Genomic DNA, 27,574 nt, shown 5'->3' with positions numbered 1-27,574 from the left:
TGATCACCATATACAAAAATTAACTCAAAACAAATCTATGACTTAAATTTAAGATCTAAACCTATAAAACTCTTAAAAGGAAAAATAGGGAAAAACCTTCACATTAGATCTGGCAATGATTTCTTGGATCTGACCCCAAAGGCACAGGCACCAGAATAAAAAATTGACAAACTGGATTTCATGAAAATTTTTAAATGTTGTGCATCAAAAGACACTATCAAGAGAGTAGAAAGGCAGCCCACAGAATGGGAGAAAATATGTGCAAAACATAAATCTGATCAGGGGATTAATGTCCAGAATATATAGAGAAATCCTAAAGCTCAAAAACAAAAACAACCTGATTCAAAAATGGGCAAAGGCCTTGTATAGACATTTCTCCAAAGAAGATACACAATGACCAATACGCACATGAAAAGATATTCAACATCACTATCACATTAGCGAAATGCAAATCAAAACTATAATGAGGTACCACCTCACAGGCATTAGGATAGCTACTAGTAAAAAAAAAAAAAAAAATGAAAGAAAGGAAAAAAAACAGAAAATAACAATGTTGGCAAGGATGTAGAGAAATTGGAATGCTTGTGCACTGTTAGTGAGAATGTAATATGGTACAGCCGCTGTGCAGCAGATTCTCAAAAAGTTAAAAATAGAATTACCATTAGGTCCAGCTAGTCCACTTCTGGTAATACACAAAAGAGTTGAAAGGAAGGTCTCAAGGAGATATTTGTACAGCCATGTTCATAGCAGCATTATCACAATAGCTAAAATGGAGAAGAAACCCAAATGTCCATCACCAGATGAATGGATAAGCAAAATGTGGTGTATGCCTACAGTGGAATATTATTCAGCCTTAAAAATGTAGGAAAGTCTGATACAGGCTACAACACGGATAATTTTCACATTTGCTAAGTGAAATAAGCCTGTTAGTAAAAGGCAAATACTGTATGTTCCACTTATACAAGATACTCAGAATAGTCAAATCATAGGGACAGAAAGTAGAATGGTGGTGCCAGGGCCTGAGGGGAGGAGGGAAGAGGCAGTTGTTTAATAGGTATAGCGTTTCAGTTTTGTATGATAAAAAGAGTTCTGTGGATGCATGGTGGTGATGGTTGCACAATAACATGAGTAGACTTAATACCACTGAACTGTGCACTTAAAAATGGTGAAGATAATGAATTTTATGTCATGTGTATTTTACCACAATTCTGAAGAATGGGAAAAAACATGAACAAAATCAAGATGTCAATCCTCCCTGAGGTAATTTATAAACTTAATGTGATTCCAGTAAAACTAGTACCAGATTTTTGTTTTGTGAATAGTCAAATTGGTTATAAAGTTAATTTGAAATAATAAAGAAGCAAGAATAGTCAGTAAAACCCTGCATAGAAAAGCAGTGGGTACATGGCTAGCATTACCAGATATAAAATGTAAAATCTCTGTCTCTAAAATAGTGTTATTTTGGCACATAAATAGATGAGACTAATAGAATTGAAAAAAAAAGTGAAGAAATAGACCCAATGGCATATTGCAATTTTGTGTATAATAAAGATGACATCACAAATTAGTAGGGAAAACATAGACTCTTTAATAAGCAATATAGGATTATCTAGCCACAGAGAAAATTTTAAATCATGTATATTCTTCACATATTATACATGTAACGATATATACCAGGATGTATTCCAAATGGATCAGGGATTTAATATAAAAAATAACTACACAGTAGTACAAGAAAATGGGCAATTTCCTCTATAATCTGAGATAAGGGAAAATTTTCTCAACTGTGACTCAACATGCAGATACAATAAGAAAAAACGTGATAATTTTGATTACACATATGTGGCCAGAACTACCATCAGCAAAGCACATAGATACTTAACAAACTGTGGAAAATATCTGCAACTCATGTCATAGATAAATACATCCCTAACAGATAGAATTTTCTATCTAAAAATTAAGAAGAAAAAAGACAGTAAACTATTAGAAAAATGAACAAAATATAGGAACAGACAGGTCACAGAATGATAAATATAAATGACCCTTAAACATATCAAAAGATATAGCCTTGCTCTTAATAAAAGGAATGTAAGTTAAAACCACCTTGAGATATAATTTCTCACCTATTACACTGGCAGAAGTCCAGAAAATTGACAACATACTTTGTTAGAAGGTAGAGGAAATTTAAAATGGAACAACCACTTTGGAAGGAAATTAGGCAATAATCAGCAAAACTACTTATGTATGAATTTTTTGACATGAAAATCTCACTTTCAGAAATCTATTCCAAAGGTATACTGGAAATATGTTTAACAATTTATGTAGAAGGTATTCGTTGCATTATTACTTATTATATCAAAAATGTAAACAACCTAAATTTCCATCAATAAGGGACAGGTTGAAAAAACTAAGGTACATCCATACATGGAGTATTATAAAAACTTTAATAAAACTGTAGAAAGTAATGAAGAATCTCACTATATATATGAATCATATATATACACACATATATATAATTGTATGGCTATATCCATACTATATATCATTGTATGGAATAATATAGCTAGATATACTATTAATTAAACAAAAGCAAAGTGAAGAAAAGTATGTAGATTATGCTTCTAAATATCTATTATTGCTTATGTTTTTAAAATTGAAGGAATTAATGAAAACTTTTTTTTTAAAACATGGTTACCTATTGGGACTAGAGGGAATATAATGGAGGGATCAAGAATAGAAACCACAAATCTCTGACTAAATCTTGTTCTGTAGATTTGGCTTTGGAACTATTTAAATATTTTACATAAATATAAAACTAACTTAAATGTTTAAAAAAATCAAGCCCTAAAAATTGAAAACAAAATAAAGTAAGTCTATTTTAGTTATCTATTGCTGCATAACAAGTTATCTGAAAAGGTGACCACTTAAACCAATAACCATATATTATCTCTCACTGTTTCTGAGGGACAAGAATCCAGGAATAGCTTAGATGAGTAGTTCTCGCTCAAGGTCTCCTATGAAATTTCATGCCAAATGTCAGCAGGAATGCAGTCACCTGAAGGTTTACCCAGGGCTAGAAGATCCACTTCTAGGCCCCTTTGAGTGGCTATTGACAGAGGCCTCAGTTACTTGCTGGCTGTGGCCAGAGATATTGTCTGTTTTCAATTTGGGCCTCTCCATAGGGCTGCTTGTGACATGGTATCTGGCTTTCCCAAGATAAGTTATCCCAGAAAGAGAGAGAGAGTGAGCATGTGTGTGCACAACCAAAACTGAAGCCCCAATGTCTTAATAACCTAATCTCAGAAGTGGCATACCATCACTTGTACAGTGTTCTTCTATTGGTTATCCAGACTAATTCTAATTAAGTGTGGAGGGGAAGGCCTGCACAAGAACATGAGTACTAGGAGGCAGGGATCACTGGGGCCGCCTTGGAGACTAGCTACCACATGAACCTATGTATTAATTGACAGCACAACCAAAGAGCGTGGAACTATTGTAAATAACTTTAAAACATAATAACTTCACTGTATGTCTCTAGTGGGGTATATACTCTAAGGAAAATATTTTTGAAAAAATACCTTTAAAGGTTTTCAGTAACCATTATGTTGATACTGTTCTTCTGTATGTGTATTGGGGGATAAAGCAAATGAGTCACCATCTTGGTGGTTTTGGGACTTGGAATTTCCAGTGTAGGAGAAATGAAATATAGCTATAATATTGATGAGACAATATAAAACTCCTATACTCCTACATCTGATTTGGAAATACCAGTATGAACTCTTTTTTAAAAAAAATACATTTCCTAGCCTCGTCCATTGAAAAATGTAGAAACAATCCCATGTGAATGAGCACCCTACCACCTGTATTGTTCAGTAAATTCTAAAGGCTGATTCCAGCTTTGAGCCTGTAACATCTGCTTACACCCAAAACAATGAAGATACCAAAGACCTTCCAAGACTTGTCAAGAAAAGACTCAGGATCTAACTTAAAATGGCTCCCACTAAAAAAAGAAAAAAATTAAAGGCTCCCACTAGTCAAAGTGGGACATTTGGGATATCAATAAAAATAATAGGGGCTTCCCTGGTGGCGCAGTGGTTGAGAGTCCGCCTGCCGATGCAGGGGACACGGGTTCGTGCCCCGGTCCGGGAAGATCCCACATGCCGTGGAGCGGCTGGGCCCGTGAGCCACGGCCTCTGAGCCTGCTCGTCCGGAGCCTGTGCTCCACAACGGGAGAGGCCACAACAGTGAGAGGCCCACGTACCGCAAAAAAAAAAAAAAGAGAGAGAATCAAGCATTCATTCAATGTGCCTTTTCTCTACAAACCGTATCTTAGATAATGGTTGATAAGGGACAGTCTCTCTTTAGAGAAACATTACTACCAATAAATGAGAAGTAATAGTAGAGTTAGAATACCACTATTTTCTAAAATCCTAACAAAAAAAATAGACTAAAGCAATGATTATCAGTGCCTGTGAATATCACAAAAAGGAAGACAACCTGACAGCATTTGCTTCCATGGGAAAATATACCAACTATGAAATGATTGAACTTGACTGTGATCAAGATTCTAGATCTAACTGCTGTTTTACAGGAAATATATGGGACAATTTGTTAAACAGCAACAAAATCCAGATGGTGGAAAACTTTATAGGACAGACAACTCAGCTTCTTCAACAAATAAATTGCAAAGGAAAAAATGTGAAAAGGTGGGAGGGTAGGAAGAACTAGAATTTTTTTTTTTTTTTTTGGCTGCATTGTATCTTCGCTGCTGCATGAGAGCTTTCTCTAGTTGCAGCGAGCAGAGGCTACTCTTCATTGCGGTGCACAGGCTCTAGGCTTCAGTAGTTGTGGTGCACGGGCTTAGTTGCTCCGCGGCATGTGGGATCTTCCCAGCAGGGCTCGAACCCATGTCCCCTGCATTGGCAGGTAGATTCTTAACCACTGCACCACCAGGGAAGTCCAGGAAGAACTAGAAATTTTAAAAGATGTAAGTGATATTAGCCAGTTGAAATATGTGGATATTATTTGGCTCCTGATTTGAATAAACAAACTAATAATACTATTTATCAGATAATTGGGGGATTTTGAACACTCACTAGGTAGTTGATGATATTAAGGAATTATTGTTAATAAGGAATTTTTTAGTGTAATAATGTCATTGTGGTTATGTTTACAAAGAATCTTTATCCTTTGGTCAGTGGTTCACAAATTTTATTGTGCATTAGAATTACTGGAGTACTTGTTAAAACACAGATTTCTAGGCTCCCAACCCTAGAAATTCTCATTCAGTGGGTCTAGGGTGGGTCTTGAGAACTCACATTTCTAACAAGTTTCCAGGTGGTGCTGAGGCTTGTGACCCAAGGACCACACTGTAAAACTCACTGCTTTATAAATACATGCTAAAACAATGCAGATGAAATAATACACTGTCTGGGGTTCACGTCATCTCTGGTGGGGGTGATGTGGACATAAAAAAACAAGGTTTCCAGTTGATAACTGAAGCTTGGTGATGAGTATACGGAGTTTCATCATACTATTCTCACTACATGTGCCTATGTGTAAAGTATTCCATAATTAGAAGTTAAAATTTAAATAAAATATAAATTTTACAAAAATACATAAGCCAAATGATTAACTCTAGTATTTACTGTATTCATATGTTTAAAGTATATATTTAAATCATATATATATTAATTTGGAAATACTATTTTTTCAATTCTACATTTTCAAAAACTATCAAATATTTTACATGCATCTTTCTCATGGTTGTATTTATTATCACTAGTGTGCTTTTTTGAGCCATTTAGCAGCCTTCTAGAATGCATCAAGACCTTGGCCTAAGTTATTTAAGAAATAGAACTTTTCAACTCTGCATTTAATGCTGTCTCTGTAAATTTTCACCCAAGTAACAGCTATCCATTGCCTAATATTAAGACAGTTTGTTGTGTTCACTTGTCTTGGTGCAGAGTATTCATGTCTTCTACAATATAACCACTTAAAAATAGTTTTATTTATAAGCCATCTCTTTAAAGAATTGTTTACACTTCCAACACTTTCAAGTTCTAACGCCCAAGGACAGTTGCTGAATCTGTGTTAAATTTCTCTGCTTCATTTGTACCGATTCTCTGAGGTCAATATTACAAAACTAGCATCGCTCAAAGTCATTTCAGGCTACTGTGTTATCCATTCCCAAGCAGTATTTTGTGATTCAAAGTAAAACAAATGAGTGTTCTGCCTATGTTTTCCTCTAAGGGTTTGATAGTTTCTGGCCTTACATTTAGGTCTTTAATCCATTTTGAGCTTATTTTTGTGTATGGTGTTAGGGAGTGATCTAATCCAAAAATGGGCAGAAGACCTAAATAGACATTTCTCCAAAGAAGGTACACAGACTGCCAACAAACACATGGAAGAATGCTCAACATCATTAATCATTAGAGAAATGCAAATCAAAACTACAATGAGATATCATCTCACACCAGTCAGAATGGCCATCATCAAAACATCTAGAAACAATAAATGCTGGAGAGGGTGTGGAGAAAAGGGGACACTCTTGCACTGCTGGTGGGAATGTGAATTGGTACAGCCACTATGGAGAACAGTATGGAGGTTTCTTAAAAAACTACAAATAGTACTACCATATGACCCAGCAAACCCACTACTGGGCATATACCCTAGAAAACCATAATTCAAAAAGAATCATGTACCAAAATGTTCATTGCAGCTCTATTTACAATAGCCAGGAGATGGAAACAACCTAAGTGTCCATCATCGGATGAATGGATAAAGAAGATGTGGCACATATATACAATGGAATATTACTCAGCCATAAAAAGAAATGAAATTGAGCTATTTGTAACGAGGTAGATGGACCTAGAGTCTGTCATACAGAGTGAAGTAAGTCAGAAAGAGAAAGACAAATACCGTATGCTAACACATACATATGGAATGTAGGAAAAAAATGTCATGAAGAACCTAGGGGTTAGACAGGAATAAAGACACAGACCTACTAGAGAATGGACTTGAGGATATGGGGAGAGGGAAGGGTAAGCTGTGACAAAGCAAGAGAGAGGCATGGACATATATAAACTACCAAACATAAGGTAGATAGCTAGTGGGAAGCAGCCGCATAGCACAGGGAGATCAGCTCGGTGCTCTGTGACCACCTAGAGGGGTGGGATAGGGAGGGTGGGAGGGAGGGAGACGCAAGAGGGAAGAGATATGGGAACATATGTATATGTATAACTGATTCACTTTGTTATAAAGCAGAAACTAGCACACGATTGTAAAGCAATTATACGCCAATAAAAATGTTTAAAAAAAAAAGTAAAACAAATGAGAGAAAGCTGTAGTATCAGAGACTTTATAGGTACTCTGACAACCCCTGAAGTCAGAAACATAGTGATTCTTGATCAGAATTTCCCATTTTATCTCCTTTGACAATTTAGGAACACTCTTTGCTTTTGAAAAACAGCCCAGGATGATTTATATCAGTGAAGGGAGAAGTCTGAGGCCTGGTGTGCCCTTGGCCTGAACAAGACATCATCATCATTCTGACACTGTCTTTCTTGGTTTCTTCTTCAAGTTCAGCGTTTTTCTTGACGCTGGGAGTCAGCAGGATACAAGAGAGTTCTGGCCCTCATAGTGTTCTAAAGAAGCATTTATCAGCACATCATTCTCATGGAGTCAAGGTGTTCTTTAGTCCCCTTTATTTCCATTTATACACCAAATTTATTGAGTGCCTTTATCTTTGGCACAAGAGATACAGGTGAACAACCACCCCTCATAGATCTTTTGGAAGGAGATACACAAAAAAATAGCAAACAAATTCATAATATAGTTGTACAATATGCAAAATATTTAAAATACATTATGGCATTCATTCTTCACAGCATTCCTGGGAGCACAATATATTTTCCCCTTTCCATAGGCAAGGCCATAAAATTTAGTCTGTAATGTCTAGGCCAAAAGATCTATGAGGGGCAGTCAGCAATCATACCTGTCTTGTTCACCTGTATCTCTAGTGCCAAAGATAAAGGCACTCAATAAATTTGCTGTATAAATGGGAATAAAGGGACTAAAGAACACCTTGACTCCATGAGAATGATAAGTGTTGATAAATGCATCTTTAGAATACTGTAATATAGAAGTGTATCAATTCTCAGAGGCAGAAAATATTTATATGTACCTGAAAATATAAATATTTTATATTACAAGTATTTATAAAGAAACGTATTGTTCTGAGAACACTATGTCTGAAATACCTAACTAAATATCTTGCAGAATGAAACTGTTCTGTGGACAAACTGTGTAATCGTTCTCATCCCAGAGGAAAGGTGAAAAGCAGGGTCCAAATCTTATCTGCATAATTTACTAGGGAGTAAATTTTGGGCAAGTCTAGCCTAGTGCTAGATCTACTAAAAACATTACCATGACTCCCCACTGCCGTCAGGATAAAACACAGATACTAACAAGAGTTAAGGCTATTCATCTCCTTTCTCCTGTCTCCCTCTCCAGCCTTGCCTTTTGTCTTTCCAAAAATTTAAGTGATGCTCTGAGAGCATCCATTACTCTCTTTTAGGCACATGTGTGCACCTTTGAGGTTTTCTACATCCAGTTTCCTTTTCCTGTACTCTTCCTTCTTCTCTTCTCCTCTTTATTCTCCTTTATTCCCATTCCGTCTATCACGGAAGTCTCCACTCCTTAGCCTATCCAAATCTAGCTCATCTTTCAAGCCTAGACTTAAATGTCATTGCTTCCAGACCTGGACCACCAAGTCCAGGTTAGATGGACCCATGGGCTGTTCTAATAGTGTCCCTTACCATCCCATGGTGTACTGTCACAGTCGCTTGCCGTGCCTCTCATCGTCTGCAAGCTCTGTGAGAGCAGAGGCCATATCTGTTTTATTCACTGTAGGGCCTGTCACAGTGCCTGGCCTAGCCTAGGCAAGCCATAAATATTTCTTAAATGAAGGAATACAGTTACTTAACTTCTTTAAGCCTCAGGATTCCAAATATAAAAAGGTACAAATACTACCTACCTTATAGGGTTGTTGTACGGATTAAATTGAATGATATAAACAAAGTACTCATAATGGTACGTGTAGAGAGTATGTGCCCAATATATGTCGTGTTATTTTATTATGCCTATTTTAGAACCCTCTGCCACTCCTCACTCTGCCCACTCTAGAGACCCTCTTGATTTTTCTTTAAAATGTTTCATGACTGGGCTTCCCTGGTGGCGCAATGGTTGAGAGTCCGCCTGCCGATGCAGGGGACATGGGTTCGTGCCCCGGTCCGGGAAGATCCCACATGCCGCAGAGCGGCTGGGCCTGTGAGCCATGGCCGCTGAGCCTGTGCTCCGCAATGGGAGAGGCCGCAACAGTGAGAGGCCCGTGTACTGAAAAAAAAAAAAAAAAATGTTTCATGACTATACAGCATCTGTAGGTTGATATTCATACTGATAGGTTATTCAATATAACTATCAATTGAGTACAGACACTCAGTTTTCAATGAATCCTTCTGATAATGTCTCCTTTCAATTACTTGATATTAAAAATAGCCATGTGATTCAATTTGTACCCAGGATTTTATTTTAATCAGGTATGGCAAGGTAACACATATAGAAGGAACTGCCTTTGAAAGAATGTATTATTTACATTTCCCAGTGAAAAGGGGGCATGCCACACCATGCAGGGCCACATGGGGAAGCACCAAAGTCAATCAAGGGGCAGAGGAGTGAGGGGAGAGCACAAGCCACAGCCTTTACTGGGGTTTCCATGGGAAAGGTAATGCAGGGCAGGGTAAATAGATCAGACCTGGCTGGTCTGAACAATTCCAGTGGGCTTTGGGCCCACTGGAGACCCAAAGAGGGGCTGTCCCCTGTCTGATATCTGGACCTGGGTAGATTTAGGGTGGGGGAAATATTGGCTTGGTGTGTGAGAGTTAGATAAAGGAAGTGGTTGGAGATATGGACTTAGGATTGGTTGGTTCACATATTAAAGATGTATTAGCAGGCAAGCTGCTTACTATCTCTAGGAATTACTTAGCCCTTGAAGGGGCAGTCTCCTCCAGCCAGCAAGGCCCCCAACATGTCAAACCATCATAAAATACAGAAAATAAAAAACATTATTAATACATCATACACCATGGCATGAGGGAATGGGATTTTATCATTGACCCTTGTTCCATCATTTATTCTGTTGTAACCTTTAATAACATTGCTCTTGGGGTGTAATATTCTGGGTGTTTTAATCTCTTCTATTCCATTCTTGACAAAGCTCACAATTGCCTTTGCTGCCCTTCTTGAATCTACTAATTGAAACAGCCCAAGAATAGCCCTATCTCTAATAATAGCCCTCCATTTGCCTATCAACATCTTATGGTCTACCTATTTTTTTCTTTGTCGCAGACACCTTCTTTATTGCATAAATGAAAAAATTGTCCATTTATTTATCAAACTTGTGTTAACAGCATAATGATGAAGTTAATGTTGACGTAACCTTTCTCTTCTGTGGGGATTCAATGACTCAATGACCACATGGGCTGAAGTCATTTGGAACTGTGAATGTGTTTTAAGTATTTGTTGACTCAGACTTCCCTGGTAGTACAGTGGTTAAGAATCCACCTGCCAGTGCAGGGGACGTGGGTTCGAGCCCTGGTCCGGGAAGATTCCACATGCTGCAGAGCAACTAAGCCTGTGTGCCACATCTACTGAGGCTGTGCTCTAGAGCTCATGAGCCACAACTACTGAGCCCAAATGCCACAACTACTGAAACCCGTGCACCTAGAGCCTGTGATCCACAACAAAAGGAGCCACCACAATGATAAGCCCAAGCACTGCAACGAAGAGTAGCCCCTACTCGACACAACTAGAGAAAAGCCCACGTGCAGCAACAAGACCCAGTGAAGCCATAAATAAATAAATAAATTTATTTTTTTAAAAAAAGAATTTGTTGACTCATTCATATTCTCCCTTTTTTTCTCTTTCTCTTCACCCACCCCTTCTGATCCTTACTACCATTTGTCTTTGTTTCTTTAAGATTCCCAACCAGGAAAGTGTCTACTGCAGCTCTGTACCAACTGGAGACCAGTCCCTGTCCTATATCCATGGCCTCCCCAGGAGAAACCTTAGAGACTGGTCCTTAGAACAGATGGCAAGGGGCAGCTCTGACCAACCCAGTGTGTGTATCCTAAGAGTTGTTGGGCTGTTTTCTATTGTGGTTGAAGGGGTATTATTTGTTGACTGTATATTTTGATGTGAAACACATAATAAGAAGGTCTGAGCATGGACTGGTGGACACCACACTCCATATGTCCCATCAGCTTTCAAGGAAGCTTCCCTGAGGAGTTCACAGGCAAACCTCAAATGATTCCCCTGAACATTGCATCTTACTTCCCCCTTCCTCCTTCCAGATCCAATGGGTCTCTAAGATTTGTTATTCTAAATTCTCATATAGTCAAAAAATTATTTTCTAAAAGACAGATGATACACCTTAAGGAGCCTTCTAACAGAGCATGTACTCTGAAATGATTTCCTTCTTTTCTTCTCCTAAAGAAAAAAGTCCTGAGAAATTGTAAACTAATGAATATACCCAGACTGAATACTTACTTTCAAGTGTAAGTGTTCTTTCCTGTTCCTTTTAGGACAAGGCTTAAAAGTGGATGCTTTGATACCAGCCCAACTAGGCTTCTTCTTCCTTGCATTAGCATTTACTCATTTTGTTTTAGAGCCCTGTTAATTTGTTATTACTGTTGTTGTTTCAGGATATTGGCCAGAGGCCAAGTGGAACAACAAAAGAAGACACTTTTCTTCTTGCTGTTCAGAAGAGAACTCAAGTCATGCCTTTTGAGTTCTGGCTTATTAGACAAGCTTCAGAAAGAGATGAAGATCCTGTCTCTTCAGGATTTCTTCTCCAATCTCAGCTGGGCCACCTCTTCTTCAGGCTTGAGGTCCCTCTGCAGTTACCAACAGTCAAGATCCTTTGCCAGCGATTTTCTGGGAGGGGATCTCCTGAAATGGTATGACCATCTTTTTATTTTAAGTGTGGGTTCCTTTTGTTTACTTGATTTGTACCCACCAGAGTAATAGAATTAAAAGGTAAGGTTCTTTCTTGAAAATAACCTTTACTATTGACCCATAAGATACAAAGCATATTTATATTCATATGCGGAAATCTCTAGTCAGATAAGACCCAAATAGAAAACAGATTTAGGTCTCAGCCTTGTTTAATTTCTCTTTAAAGGGTTTCCTGTCCAAACTTTCATTGTCTGCTCTTAACACCATTGGTATACTTACAGAATCAAGATAATGGGCCCACCTGAGTCTATTTACAAGCTGATCAGTCTATAGGCTCTGAGGTTAGAATGGAGAACTTATCGAAGATGTATCATGACAGCTCCTAGAGAGTTAAGAGGTGGGAGGTATCTTTGAAATATAATTCACCACCATCATTTCACTGAGTAGGAAACTGAAACCCAGAGGGGTTAAGGAACTTGCTCAGGGCACCCAGAGAATTAATAGTAGACCCAGGACAGAGATAAAGGCTCCCCAAAGATGAGACCAGGGTTCTTTCTCTGAGCACTGCACTTCCCAAGCTCACATTGTGAGTGAATACAAAGCATAGCCCAAGTGTAACCAAATTCTGGGAGCTAAAGGAAAATATCCTAAAATAGGAAGAAATAATACCAATGGATAAATCATTTGTGAGCATGTGTTGATTGAAAATCAGGCCAAAACCAATCTCATAGGGCTTATCTGAGGATTTAGTAGTAAAATAAATGCAAATTATCTGGTCTCATGTTTAACATTTAGTAGGTACTCAAATAAATGTTAGTTCTATCTCCTGCCCATCCCTTATCTGTGAAAATAGAATCAGTTGTATGAGACGTATTTCGCAATACAATATCAACCTATTAGTACAAACTCTCTGAATCTTCAGTTCAAGCCAATTCTCCAGCCTGAGATCTAGTTTCTATCAGGACCTTATCTGGCTTCCTGTCCCCACTGCTACGTCCTCTACTGCCCTGGAGTTGTCTGCCCACCAGACCAGAGTCCCTAGCATGTCATCCAGCCCAGCAATGGAAATGATGACATTCTTTTAGTCCTTTCCTATGTAAAAAAAAAAAAAAAAAAAAAAAAGTCTTGAGTTTTTCACCTAGGTAAATAAGGCCTTGCCCCTAAGTAATCTGACTATATCTGTTGAATATATCCATGTAAGAGATGTGTGTGAGGGAGAGAAGCTAGACGCTAGGTTATGCTATTGTAACAAATTGCCCCAAAGTTTCAGTGGCTTAAAACAATAAAAGTTTATTTTTCATAATGAGTCCACCCCAGGCTCTTCTCAGTACCATCATCATCTTAGCTCCAAACCCATGTTGATGAAGCAACCACTCTGTAGAACTTTTGGATGTGATGGTAGAGGGGAAAAAGAGAGACCTGGAGGGTGTCATGTCAGCAGTTTAATCCTCAGCCCAGAAGTAACACATGTCACTTCTGCTCACAACTCACTGGCCAGAACTGGTCATCACCCTACTCAACCACAAGACAACCAGGAAGTATTATTTTACCGTATGTCCAGAAAGGAAAATAAAAGGAATAGTTGATAAAAAGCACTAATAATTATTATATTTTAAAACCTGTTTTTAACAGTTTTAATGCTAAAACTTTTCCAAATACATGTTATCTCAGCAGGCATCTTCTTTCCCCTACATGTAAATTCAATGAGGATGTTCTGTTTGATATTTACTTTTCAGGTGAATTATGAAAAGCTACTCTGGTGTTTAAAAGTTGCAGCTTCAGATGATACACAGCAAAACAAAAGAGTTGAGGACAGCAAGGTGAAAGAAGCTCAGGGTGGTAGGCATCAAAGGTACTTTTCTCCCTTTTTGTGGGTATAGTGTTTGTAGACTGCAAGAGCTTGCAGGGATTGTGGAGGTCATACACTCGAAAACTTCACCTAATGCAGAATCACTTTGCTCTTCACCAACAGTTGACTTCTGCTTATAGTTTTTTATTTCTCTCTTGTACACAGGCCAGCATAGAAAGTTATTTGCAACAATTACCAGCTTCTTAACATCAAGCATGTGCCTTTTTTATGAAGTTGCCATGTGAAAGTGAAAAACCTCATTATGAAATAAGAAATGAGTGTATACCGGGGCAGAGCTCCAGTTCATACAGTATGATTCCAGAAATATGTTCAGTCAGTGAACTCCTGGCTTACAGGCACTAGTCCTTCACATAATCTCAAAGGAAAGAAATGACTCAACGTAAAAAATAGGATGTGAGGAACAGCGTTAGAAATGAGGCACAGTAAAGCATGATAGTCTCTGTGTTCTCCACGAAAAATGACAAAGTGCAGTGGTTAGGAGCATAACTTCCATTGACAGAAGCCTGGGCTCAATTCCTGTTTCTGCCCATTAGTGGCTCTGCAACGTTTGGCTGGTCACTTACCCTCTCTGTGCTTCCATTCCCCAACTGTAAAATGGTAACAATGATAGATTTCCCTTCACTTCATAGATTTGTAAGAGGAACTGAGTTAGTCAATGCAAAGTTCTTAAAAATAGTACCTGATAGATAGCAAGTGCTATATAAGTGTTTTTTTACTATTTTAAACTATCCTACCAGAAGACACTCTTTCCCGTTACAAATAATGTGACATAGTGGTTAAGAGCCATGGCATTGAAGTGTATCACTTCACTCTAGGAAAAAGGCACCGTGTCCTATAAAAATATCCCTGGGCCAAGTAATAGACTTGATTCCTTTCTATGATGTGCCCTTTTTGACTGCAATCCTTCAGTCAACACACATTCACTGAATGCCAGGCACACTTTGCTGAGCACAGTGAATTCAGAGATTGGCAAGGCCCAGTCTCTCCCTCAGGGGCTCACAGTCCAAAGAAAGTGATGCTGCCATGTGGGTACACCAGTCAACTATCACTTGGCGCCATTGCCCTGCTGAGAGCTGTAAAGCCCTGGCAATATTTAATAATCAGCAACCACACTTCACATAGAACAGATAGTGAGATTTGCGCCCTGAAGGGTAGTAGACGATGCACCAGAACATATTGCCACTTATTGGCAGATATGGGTCTTACGAATCCTAGACAGGAAACTTTTCTTGAGCCCTAGACTAGGTTATATCTCTTTGCTATATGACCCCATAGCCCTTTCTCTTTATAACAGTCATTGTGCTTGTAATTACTTCTTTGACATTTGAGGTTAGGAATGGTATCTTTCCTGGCCAACTCGGTGTCCAGCATACTTCTAGCATAGTTCCTGGCACATGGGAGATGCTCAATAAATATCTGTGGAATGCCATTGGCACTCCAGTTATCCAGAGAGCTTGCATCACTTCACTCGCAAGGACATTCGGATATCTACTGTATAGAAAAGATGCATAAAGACATCATTTTGAATTCATCAGAGAAGGTGCTGCTGTATATAAACCAGACAGTGTGTTTATGGAAGTGCAGGACTGATGACCTGTAATTAATCCAGGCTCTTTGTTAATTAATGTACAGCTTAGAAAAAGGTCCTCCCCGGTTCCATCAGGTAGAGCCTTATATGGGGCACTCTGTGATGTTTAAAAAGCCTCCAGCATCACCAGTGGCAGCAGGAGCGGCAACGGCTCTCGTCACCTAAGTTGGACCAGATGAAGTAAACTCCTGCAGCAGGTTTTTCTATGAAATCCACCAGCTGCAGTAAATGGGTTCCATATAACACCTGCTCATTCAGTACTCCGTGTGCTGAGCCGAAGGCCAAAACCTTACGAATTCCTACCCACAGGAACTGGTGTTGCAAGAAAAGGAAAGAGGAAGGAAAACTTCTGATTCAAATCTGGGACAGATACATCAGATTTGTAAGGCCAATCTCTACAAGATCCACATGATATAGAAGCAAAACAGACTCAGCCCATGTCTTATGGAGCAGTCTACTAGGGAGGAGGTCAGACAGGAAACAACAGCTAAAAGAATAAGGAAGCAATTGCAACTTGAGGGAGACTTATTAAGGAAAAGAACAAAGAACTATGAAAGAGTCTCTCAAGCAGGGGGTTCTGGAGCAACAGAAGGGCCGCCGGTGAGCCTCAATTCCCAATTCCTCATTCAGGGACATCATATTGGCAGCTTGAAATCAGCCATGGTGGGAGTATTGGCACCATGAAAATTAGTAATGCTACAGGTTAGGGCTTTATCTTGGAGAGCTAGTCATTAAAGGTTTACCGGCACACCACTGAAAGGAAACTGATTCACATGAGTGGAGGTTGGGGACGTCATGGAATGTCCCTCTAGGGAAGTGGCACTTAAGTTGAGGGAGTGGAAATAAGGAAAAGCTTCACTGTGGAGAAGATACTGCAGCTTGGATCTGGGAGGACACATACATTTGAATGTTAAATGAGTAAACATCTCAAACTAGTTTCACAAAACAAATGACTATAACATTTCATCACCCTGTTGTTTTTTGCCGATTATTTAAAGTAACAATAGTCAGTTAGATACACTCTTTTAATAACTACTTACATTTGCATGCCAGGCGGTAAGTAAATAATTGTACCCAAACATTTTCTGGGTTTTCCAGATACAAAGAGCAGAGTCGAGGATTATGCAGGAAGTTCACCTGGTTCAAGATTTCCTTCTATATAGATTCCCTGGTTACAGGGATCTGGTAGGATCTGCTTTGCTTTGCTTTGCTTTGCTTGTGGCAATGGACAGTTTGGAAATTAGATTTGCTATCAATAATTATCTGGGCTTAAGAAAAGTAAGATAAAGCAGGAAAAGTAAACTACTATGGTCACTTCTTTTTCTAACCTGGAAAAAAAGAGTTAGTGGATTACAAGTTTTGGTCTATGTTGTAGTTCAATTGGTTGGTACCTCTGGGAGAACAGACTGTGGGACTCACTAGAGTGGAACAGACTTTAGTTAATCTTTGCAATCTCCACATGTAGTCCCATGATGAGGTTACCCAGATTTAGAAGGCCTTACTAGGTGGGTCCTCTCATTCCACAGTATGTATTGGGGTGAGAGGCGTGGTGTGAAAACACACAGCAGCTTTTTTGTTGTTAACATCTTTATTGGGGTATAGTTGCTTTACAATGGTGTGTTAGTTGCTGCTGTAGAGCAAAGTGAATCGGCAATACAGCTTTTTTTTTTTTTTTTTTGCGGTACGCGGGCCTCTCACTGCTGTGGCCTCTCCCCTTGCGGAGCACAGGCTCTGGATGCGCAGGCTCCGGACGCGCAGACTCAGCGGCCATGGCCCACGGGCCCAGCCGCTCCGCGGCATGTGGTATCCTCCCGGACCGGGGCACGAACCCGTGTCTCCTGCATCGGCAGGCGGACTCTCAACCACTGCGCCACCAGGGAAGCCCCGGCCATACAGCTTTGAGTGGATCATCTTTTCACAGCCTTTCTCCTGCCTCTCCAAGCAGTACTGCCCCTCAAGACTCCAACTCCCAGTCAGAAGTGAACCACGACCTGTTGGAGATCTTGAAGATGGCACTAAGGGCAACCAAGGGCAAACTCAACATGGAGAATCTCAACCTGAGTTTTTGAAAAGAAGATCGCTCGTTCTCTGGCTACTGCCCCCACCCAAGGTAACCAAAATTAGATTTCAGATTCAGTCATCTCTAGAAGGCTACCTCGGGGCACTAGGTTTATAGTAAGAAGGCACAGTTATATTATTCACTAAGAATAATACATACTGAGATACATAACTGGCTAGCTTTGAAAGTAGGAGTGCATATATACTATGTAGGTTCTAGGAGCATTTATATAATGTAAGTTCAATATTTATTGTGTAAGTCTAATAATCATTTCCCAAATTTCAATCAACCAGGAGGAAAGTGATGTGCTAAAGAATACAGAATGTTTACAGTAAAAGATTTCCTCTTCCTGTTTTTACATCTAATCCCTTATATGATAAATTGGCCATCCCTTTGGAAATCAAGCAATATCTCGTTTAATAGAAATTTAAAAGTGATTAGAAGACACTAAAATAAAAATTCAAATTAAAAAGATACAAGGCACAGTTATGATCTGTGTTCTGCCTGTGGATTACATTTCACAATTGTTTGTTTTCTGTGCCCAAGAGGAGAAAAACAAGAGAGAAAAGGAATTGTGAAATGTGCAGAATTGGTCCAGGAATTACTTACACTGGGCTATGTTTTACGCTAACAATAGACAATATGACAATACCAAATAATCTTTCACAATGGAAAACAAATGTTTTTCTAAGGCCAAGTGTTCATTTCTCACACCCTCTACCAGCTTCCAGTGAGGTCAGCAGGTGGTACTCTGTTCCTTAGGGATACCAAATTGTAGGGACTGATGTGATTTATTACTAACAGAGATTAGCCTGCTGTTTGGGAGAATTAATTAACAGTGCAGATATGTTTCATGAAAGAGGATCCAGAACCATATTAATTCATGTGTTGTCTTTAGCCAGACAAACTCCAGTCATGAGGTTACCTTGGATAATGACCACTGTTACTGCAATTCCATTCTCAGCAACTTTCACCGCCAAGCTTTACTGAGTTCTTCCTACAGTGCCAAACACTGCACTAAATGCTCTACTTACATTAACTCATTTAACACTTACAAATAAGTACAAGATCTAGGTAGATGTTATAATACCCATTTAATAAATGAAAAACAATAACAATGGAGTCTCAGAGAAGCCAGCTGAATCTCTCAAGGACCACAGCCAACAATAGGCAGAGCCAGGATTCAAAATACAGAAGAATACTGGAAATTGAGACACAATTAGAACTCCAATAGGCAGAATATATCTGGAAGGATATATTTGGAAGGAGTCCAGGATACAGGAGTTAGAATTCCAGAGGAGTAGAAGGAATTAGAATTTACAGACCCCCAAAACAAAAATATCCTGTAGGAAAGATTGGAAAATGCCTTTCATCCAGGTAAACAGGGGTTAAGAATGGAGAGAGTCAGAGAATTCAGAAGAACAAGTGATGTTTACTAAGGAAGCAAGGACACAACATGCTGAAAGTGGAATCTTATTCTAGGACAGAAGTAGCTTTCTCTGTGCTTTCATTTATACAGTCAACTCACCATGCAAAGGCAAAGTACATGATAGTGTGTACATGTGTGTGTGCATGTATATTGTATACATGAATATTAAACATGCAAGCCTGTTTCACTAAAGAAGTAGACAACACTACGGGAGATCCCATACATCATAAATGGCCTTCATTATGTTATTGAGAAGATCAGTGGAAATTGACTAAGAAGGAGCCATTTCTTGTTAGATTGGAAAATACATAACAGCATCAGTGAAGCTTGAATGTTCTCAGATGCCCTGGTGGAATGGTACATAAATGACTTGAAAATCAAAATGAATTTACTGAAACTCTATGAGCCTCACATTTTCCATCTGGAAAAACTGGGTTCCAAATATCTTACCTCCTGTGTCTATTGTGAGGATTAAGCAAGATAAGTATGTAAAGGTACTTAGTATACTGTCTGATATATGAGGCACTCAGTAAATAGGTTTCCCTTCCTTATATTTAAAAAAGAAAATCTGTGTTTGGTGAAATTATCACTGCAAAATAGCCTAAGGAAGGAGGACCTTTCCCAGGGTCAAGTGATAGCCACATTGAACACTGGCTATCAGAACGGGCCCTGAATGTCCTCCACCCTGAGCTGGCCCTGAAAGTTTAAATTTGGGGTTCATATCCAAGGAAATAGGGCACATTTTCCTTGAAGCTGGTCTGCCTCTCATGAGCCATCTGGCATCTCTTAAGACATCTGGAACTCATTCAAAGTATATTACAGTTCTGGGAGGCATGGCAAATAGAATTCTGTTTCCCCAGAACGTGAGACAAATTGAGGCCCAACAGACACTGGACACGGCAAGCAGCAGGGATTGCACCCCAACATACTTGTTCCTGGACACAGGACTTCAGAGGAGACTGGGAAAGGCCATCTGAGTTGGAAGGGTTTCACAGACCTCCTTAAGTTTCTCACAAAATCTATGCACCCCGTGCCGAGGGGAAAAAGAGCACATCCTCACAGCCAATATTTCAGATGGTTCAGAGATCATCTGCCTCTTCTCAGATAAATAAATGCAGTTTTGAAGGGTGATCTATGGGTCTTGTCACTTGAATCAATGGCATTGTTGCCATTCTCAAAGAAGAGTATAAAAATGTATCTAATATCTGTCATCCTCATTCTGTGGACTCACTCATTCTGTTCCTCTATCATATTTTTGATGCAATGATGGCTCAGGAAGAATTCCTGAGGCAACATGGATCCACATACATTTATTTATTAACTTCCCTGACCATTATTTAAATCAGGTGTAGAGTGAATAGTGTGTAGAACCTAAGAAGTTTCCAAGCATGCAGGTTCAGTTTAACACTTTTATACATAATCCATATTCTTTCATCCTCTTTCTGCTCTACATCACAAAGACCTCCCAAACTACTTGCAGACCTTCCTGCCAGGAGGAGCTGCTAGAACACAGGTTGCTCTACCTCTAATTACTCTTGCTTCATTTTCATGCAACTCCCTCATTATCATCAAGAGGGAATCCCTTTACTTAGAGAACTGGGGCTTGTGAATGTGAGGTTCACTCCCATGGCAAGACTACAGCAATGACACTAGTTTACCAAGTGACCAGAACTATAAGACATTCTTCTGCAGTTTGCCAGGCTCCTTTTTTGTACTTAGTTGTTTCTGTATCAGTACACTCTGCCCTTAAATGATAAATGGTTTCTACTAGCTTCAAATCATTCCCTTCTTCCAAAGTTATAGCCAGATTTCTGAACAATATGGCATGTTTATTCTTACATTCAACATATTAATCACTCAATGTGTTCTGTGTGATAAGACACTAAGGACAACAAACTATTATGATTTCAGTTCCAGAGTTCTCCAGGAGCTAGGGGAAAAGGTAATGTTTTAAACATGATACAATTCTATATGTAAAATGCAGTGATGGCAGTAAATTTGAACACAGAGAAGGAACACCAACCTAGCCTCACCCAAAAACTCCAGAGGAGATGATGCAAATACTGAGTCTTAGAGGACGTGTGAATTTGGCAAAGAACTGGGGGAGAGCAGAGGAAGGGACAGGAAAGGTATTCTAGGTAAAAGGTGCAATGTGAAATGTCACTGAAGTAAGAGAGAACATGGCTAATTCAGGGAACTGTAAGCCATTTCATATAGGCAGAACACAGTAAATATATGGTGGCTGGGGACGGTGGGAGATGCTGCTCAAGTTGATGTTAGAATGAAAAGGAGGAACTTGTTTTTGAAGGGTCTTTCTAAGAAGTGTGAACTTTATCCTAAAGCCCTAGTGGAATCATTGAAGGATATTAAACAAATGAGTGATATGATCAAATCTGATATTTGAAAAGAGCACTGTAATAGAATGTGGAGAATTAGAGGCAGAGAGAACCTTTAAAAGACTGTTCCAATAATTCAAGCAAGAAATTATGAGGGTTTAGACCAGGGTAGTAGCAGGAGGGATGGCGATATTAAGGAGATAGAAAAGTAGGTCTTGGTGACTTAATTAGACGTAGGTCCTGAATTCAGAAGAATCAAAAATGACTACCAAGGTTCTGGCTTTGGCAACTTGGTAGGTAGTGGTACCGTTCTCTGAGATAGGAAATAGAAAATCAGTAGTTGGGGAGGTAAAGGAAAGGATGATGTGTTCAGTTTTGAACATGTTGATGTAGGTTGAGAGCTTAAAGCTAAATGATTTAAGGGTCTTCAGTATGGAGTTGAACCCTTGGGAGTAATTAGGATTCCTCAAGGACATAATGGAAAGTGAGAAGGGAAGGTTGAGGAGGACGCTCATTGTTAAGGAGTAGGTAGATGAAGACAAGCCAAGAAAGTAGACTAAAAATCATCAAAAGAAATATGGCAGTGGTCAAGAAAGTCTAGAGAATAGATTTATGGAAGTATGGCATGATCAGCCATGTCACATGCTGCGAAGAGATCATCTGTAATCAGGACTGAAAAGTATTCATTAAATTTGAAACTGTGGAGGTTACTAATGCCTTGGTAAACACAATTTAAGTAGAGTGATGGGGTAAAATGCAAATGGAACCATAAATGGGAAGGGAGGAAGTTGAGAGAGCATCTGTGCATCACTGTCTTAAGGAGCATTTTGAGGAAATGAATATTTATTTTACATGTCATTTCCTAAATAACATAAATATTTTATTTACATTTGATTTTTAAATCAATGTCGTTATTGAACAAAGAAACTATACATAGCCAAACATTTTCTTATTGAACAAGGGACATCCTAATGAATATGGATTTTTAAAATAATCCTAGATAACACTAAATTGCCAGGATTTTCTGGTAGATGTTTCTATTGCTCTTCCACAACTGTCACTTTCAGTTCCTAGCAGCTATCAATCAATCTGCTTCTAGGAACCCTGTACTATTTCTAATCTGCTGTTCATTTAGCCTGGAGCAAAACTCAATGTTGCCAGAAGTAAATAAACTGTTTTTAGAATAACGTCTTAATATTGATGCTTAAAAATACACTAATATGCTCTAATTATGAGGATAAGTCTATTTTTATTTATTGAGTAAAATGGCATAAGGTGACTAATTTCTACCTCTCTCAATTTATTTTTTTCCAACCTATGCCCATATACATTCCACTCTTCAGGACCTTCAACTCATTCATTCATTCCTAATTCATCCATGTATTCATTTATTCAATAACTAGTTTTCAACACTGTGCTAGGAATGGTGATAGGAAAATGAAGGAGATGCAATTCCAGCCCTCAGCAAACCACTGTCTTTTAGAGAAGCTCTCATGAACAGATATTTACTGTCCAGTGAAAAGGGGTATAAAACTATAATAGGGTGAATTATGCCAAAATACATGCAGTTTATAAAAAGCACCATGCTCTTTCTCACCCATCATTTATACATGCTTTTCTTCTGCCTGGAATTATACTCAACCCCTTTTTCTTCTGGCAAACTATTATTCATATTTTTCATGTTTTAAATAGATCTTTTTCCTTCCCTGACATACTCTTCTACAGCTAGTAAGTAACATGTGCAAGTTTCTAACCCAGATTGGCTGTTTCCTTGCATAAAGACAAATGAAAATTAACTTTTTGTCACTGTATTAAAATCTAGGTTATATTATTCAAGTACGGTCAGACCAACAGATCAGGAGATGATTGCCATTGAAAAGACAGTTTGTTACTCAGTTCCCAAGAGGAGGGGAATGGAACACTGCACAGGCCACATGGGGAAGCACCAGGAGGTTAGGAGGCAGAGAGGATGAGGGAAAACGTGGGCAAGAGCCTTTATTGTGGGATGGGTGAGACGAGTAAGAAGGCTTAGGATTGGCTAGTTTGAATAATTTCAGTGGGCTCAGGGACATAAGGGCCATTCCTAGTTGCCTAGCACTTGGCCCTTGAGTAATTAGAACATGGAAATAGTGGCCCAAAGAAGTAGTTGGTTTGCAGATGAAAGACACACTTGCAAGCCAGTCCTTCACTATCTCTAGGAATTGGCTAGCCCTGGGAGAGAGGCAGTCTCTCCAGGATCAGCAAGGCCCCATGATGTCAAGGCATCAGAATAAAAAGACATGCTTAATACAGTCAGTGTATGGAAATTCCTCTAAAAATAATAATAGTAGCTACAATTTTTCCAAACACTGAATTAGACATTTCTTTTCTTTTCTTTGCCCCTTTCTTCCTTCCTTTACTCCTCCCTTCCTTCTTTTTTCTTTCTCTTCCTCTCTCTCTCTTTCTTGTTCTCTTGCTCCCCTTTCTCTCCTTTCCTCCCCTCTCTTCTCTTCTCTCTTTCTTCTATGTCCCTTCTTCTTCCTTTTCCCTCTCTTCCTTTTCTTCATTTCAACAAATATTAATCAAATGTCTACTAAAATCCAAGCATTATTCTAACTGCTTATTTTCTCTTGAGGAGTAGAAAATACTGGTCTTACTTAGTAGATGGAGTAATTGGGAATAAAAAGGTTCAGTAACTTCCTGAGATCACACAAATCACAGGCAGCATATCCCGTATTCAAAATTAGTCATGTTTTATTCTTAAGTCTCTATGTTTAAACATTATGCTAAACACAGAACACATACTATCACAACTCTAAAAGTTTGACGTGTTTGAATCTAAGTATCACCCACCAACCAACTTCAGAGATGAACTGGTTTGTCAGCTGGACTCAGAAAATATTAAGTACTTGGGAAATTGCAATGACCCTTCATTCATCCATCCCACAAACATTAATTGAGCACCTGGTTTCTAGACTAAGTTTCATCACTTATTAACTATGTGACATTGAGAAGGTCACTTAATCTCTCTAAGCCTTGATTTCCTTATATATAAAATACAGATAGTGATAGTAACCTTACTAATACAACAAGCTGCTTTGGTAAATCAAAGTAGTTGTAAAAAATTACTTTGTAATTTACTTATATAATAAGTGTGTATAATTTCTAGGTCTGGACCACCCATTCCATGGCTGACAAAAATGTAAGATCAGCATTTCAAAGTTCAGTGGCTTCTGAGTCATGAACTATATCTTTGTGTCAAGCAACTAAAAATTTGTTGGTGATGCACATTCAGTTGGACATTCTTGTCCTAAATGGTATCTTAATGGTATAATGCACTCCTGGTTATTAATTTTTTGTCCAAATTATATAAGTTCTAATTATAGGAGGGAAATTCAAATCTTAATTTCATTATATTGAAATTTTAAATCTTTTCTTATTTGCAGGTCAGGGCTATATGTGGGAAACATGGATTGTATTTGACTTTGAGCCTCCTGGAAACATTGCTTAACCATCAAGATTTGGGTTACCAGGATGAAATAAAGTAAGTCGATTTTTTATTCACATGGTCCTTTATTAGAATACCAAACACATAGATGTGTATTTAGGCTAGAAATTTTATGTATGAAGCAATCAATTTTATCACCTAAAGACAGAGTTAAGGAATGTTTGCTTATATTAAGAACAGAGGATCTTCTTGGTCATAGAAAAACAAAAGCAGTAAACTTCCACTTCCAGTTTACTGGTAAATAGTAAATCAGATGTACCATTTCACCCTAAAAAAATAAAAAATAGAACAAAATATATGAAGCAATATTTTTCAGACTTCGGACATCAGGCAGCATAGAACAGTGATTCCTGAGAGAAGGAAATGAAGTAAGCTCAGTTTACTGAACAAGAAGAGGGATTCCAAACTGAGCCCAGCATTCTCCTTGAGCTAAAGGGACAGAGTATGAAGTTCAGGAAGCCCAAGAAGGCTAGAATGTCCAGTACAAAGTAGCAGCAAGGGGAGATCCCCTAGGGGTACTTTCTGGAGATTTCCAAAGAGTTGCCCTCATGTCTTCATGTGAAGACTTGGCTAATGTATGCATTTGAGGAAACTACACAAGTCCAGAGAAAGAAACACCAAAAGAAAAAGGTGGGTAAATTTTTAGATCTCACACAGATTTGGGAATAGTTCATATTTCCACCAATCAGAGAGAAACACATGTGGCATTGATTAGAGTCCCCAGAAGGGTATTGTGCTGTAGTGGAGCCTAATACATGAGAAATTGGAGTCTCAGAAGGAGAGAAGACAAATAGGGGGAAAGAAAAGAATGTTGAAAAAACAATGGCTATAAGTTTTCTGAATTTGAAGAAAACTATAAAGACATGGACCTAAGAAGTTTAATGAAATTCAAGTATTAGAAATTTGAAGTAAGCCATACCAGGGTTCATCATAAACAGATTGCTTAAACTAGCAGTAAATAAAAAACCTTAAATGCAAAAGAGAAAATGACAAATTACACATAGAGCAGCAAAGATAAGAATTACAACAGATTTATCATTAGAAAAGATGTAAGCAATAAGACAGTGGAAAAACAACCTTAAAGTATTGAAGGACGAAACAATCAATCTGGAATTCTAAATCCAGCAAAACTATCTTTCAAAAACTAATGCGGGGGAAGATGGCAGAAGAGTAAGACGTGGAGATCACCTTCCTCCCCACAGATACACCAGAAATACATCTACACGTGGAACAACTCCTACAGAACACCTACTGAATGCTGGCAGAAGACCTCAGACCTCCCAAAAGGCAAGAAACTTCCCACATACATGGGTAGGGCAAAAGAAAAAAGAATAAACAGAGACAAAAGGATAGGGATGGGATCTGCACCAGTGGGAGGGAGCTGTGAAGGAGGAAAGGTTTCCACACACTAGGAAGCCCCTTCGAGGGCAGAGACTGCGGGTGGTGGTGGAGGAAAGCTTCAGAGCCGTGGAGGAGAGCACAGCAACAGGGGTACAGAGGGCAAAGCAGAGAGATTCCCGCACAGAGGATCGGTGCCGACCAGCACTCACCAGCTCGAGAGGCTTGTCTGCTCACCCGCCGGGGTGGGCGGGGCTGGGAGCTGAGGCTCAGGCTTCGGTGAGGGCACAGGGAGAAGACTGGGGTTGGCGGCATGAACACAGACTGCAGGGGGTTAGTGCACCACGGCTAGCCAGGAGGGAGTCCGGGGAAAAGTCTGGACCTGCCGAAGAGGCAAGAGACTTTTTCTTCCCTCTCTGTTTCCTGGTGCGCGAGGAGAGGGATTAAGAGCTCCACTTAAAGGAGCTCCAGAGACGGGCGTGAGCCGCGGCTAAGAGCGCGGACCCCAAAGACGGGCATGAGACGCTAAGGCTGCTGCTGCCGCCAGCAAGAAGCCTGTATGCCAGCACAGGTCACTATCCACACCCGCCTCCCAGGGAGGCTGTGCAGCCCACCACTGCCAGGGTCGCGGGATCCAGGGACAATTTCACCGGGAGAACACACGGCGGGCCTCAGGCTGGTGCAACGTCATGCTGGCCTCTACTGCCGCAGGCTCGCCCCGCACTCCATGCCCCTCCCTCCTCCTGGCCTGACTGAGCCAGAGCCCCCGAAGCAGCTGCTTCTTTAACCCCATCCTGTCTGAGGAAGAACAGACGCCCACCGGTGACCTACACGCAGAGGCGGAGCCAAATCCAAAGCTGAACCCCGGGAACAAAGAACAGAAAGGGAAATCTCTCCCAGCAGCCTCAGAAGCATCGATTAAAGCTTCACAATCAACTTGATGTACCCTGCATCTGTGGAATACCTGAATAGATAATGAATCATCCCAAATTGAGGAGGTGGAATTTGAGAGCAAGATTTACGATTTTTTTCCCCTTTTCCTCTTTTTGTGAGTGTGTATGTGTATGCTTCTGTGTGACATTTTGTCTATATAGCTTTGCTTCCACCATTTGTCCTAGGGTTCTATCCGTCCATTTTTTTTTTAATGTTTTTTTCTTAATAATTATTTTTTATTTTAATAACTTTATTTTATCTTACTTTATTTTATTTTACTTTATATTCTTTCTTTCTCTTTTTTCCTTCCTTCCTTCCTCCCTCCCTCCCTCCTTCCTTCTTTCCTTCCTTTCTTTCTTTCTTTCTTTCTTTCTTTCTTTCTAATTCTACTAATTCTTTCTTTCTACTTTTTTGCCCTTTTATTCTCAGCCGTGTGGATGAAAGGCTCTTGGTGATACAGCCAGGAGTAAGAGCTGTGCCTCTGAGGTAGGAGAGCCAACTTCAGGACACTGGTCCACA

At 39.3% G+C, this 27,574-nt stretch overlaps 1 protein-coding gene across 1 annotated transcript in view; it reads left to right on the top strand.

Moving 5' to 3' along the window:
* The window catches only part of C1H1orf87 (chromosome 1 C1orf87 homolog), a 128,287-nt gene that overhangs the window by 25,665 nt on the left and 75,048 nt on the right, over positions 1-27,574 (top strand). The window contains 8 exon segments of the mRNA XM_065884333.1: positions 11,039-11,179; positions 11,763-11,818; positions 11,820-11,881; positions 11,884-12,017; positions 13,752-13,867; positions 17,419-17,583; positions 23,120-23,180; positions 24,723-24,820. Of these exon segments, the coding sequence (XP_065740405.1) occupies positions 11,039-11,179; positions 11,763-11,818; positions 11,820-11,881; positions 11,884-12,017; positions 13,752-13,867; positions 17,419-17,583; positions 23,120-23,180; positions 24,723-24,820 (833 nt within the window).

This window comes from Phocoena phocoena, chromosome 1 (assembly GCF_963924675.1).
Source record: "Phocoena phocoena chromosome 1, mPhoPho1.1, whole genome shotgun sequence".
Classification (NCBI taxonomy): Eukaryota; Metazoa; Chordata; class Mammalia; order Artiodactyla; family Phocoenidae; genus Phocoena; species Phocoena phocoena.
Note: the sequence above shows the minus strand (reverse complement) of the source record. Positions and strands in the feature narration are given on the sequence as shown.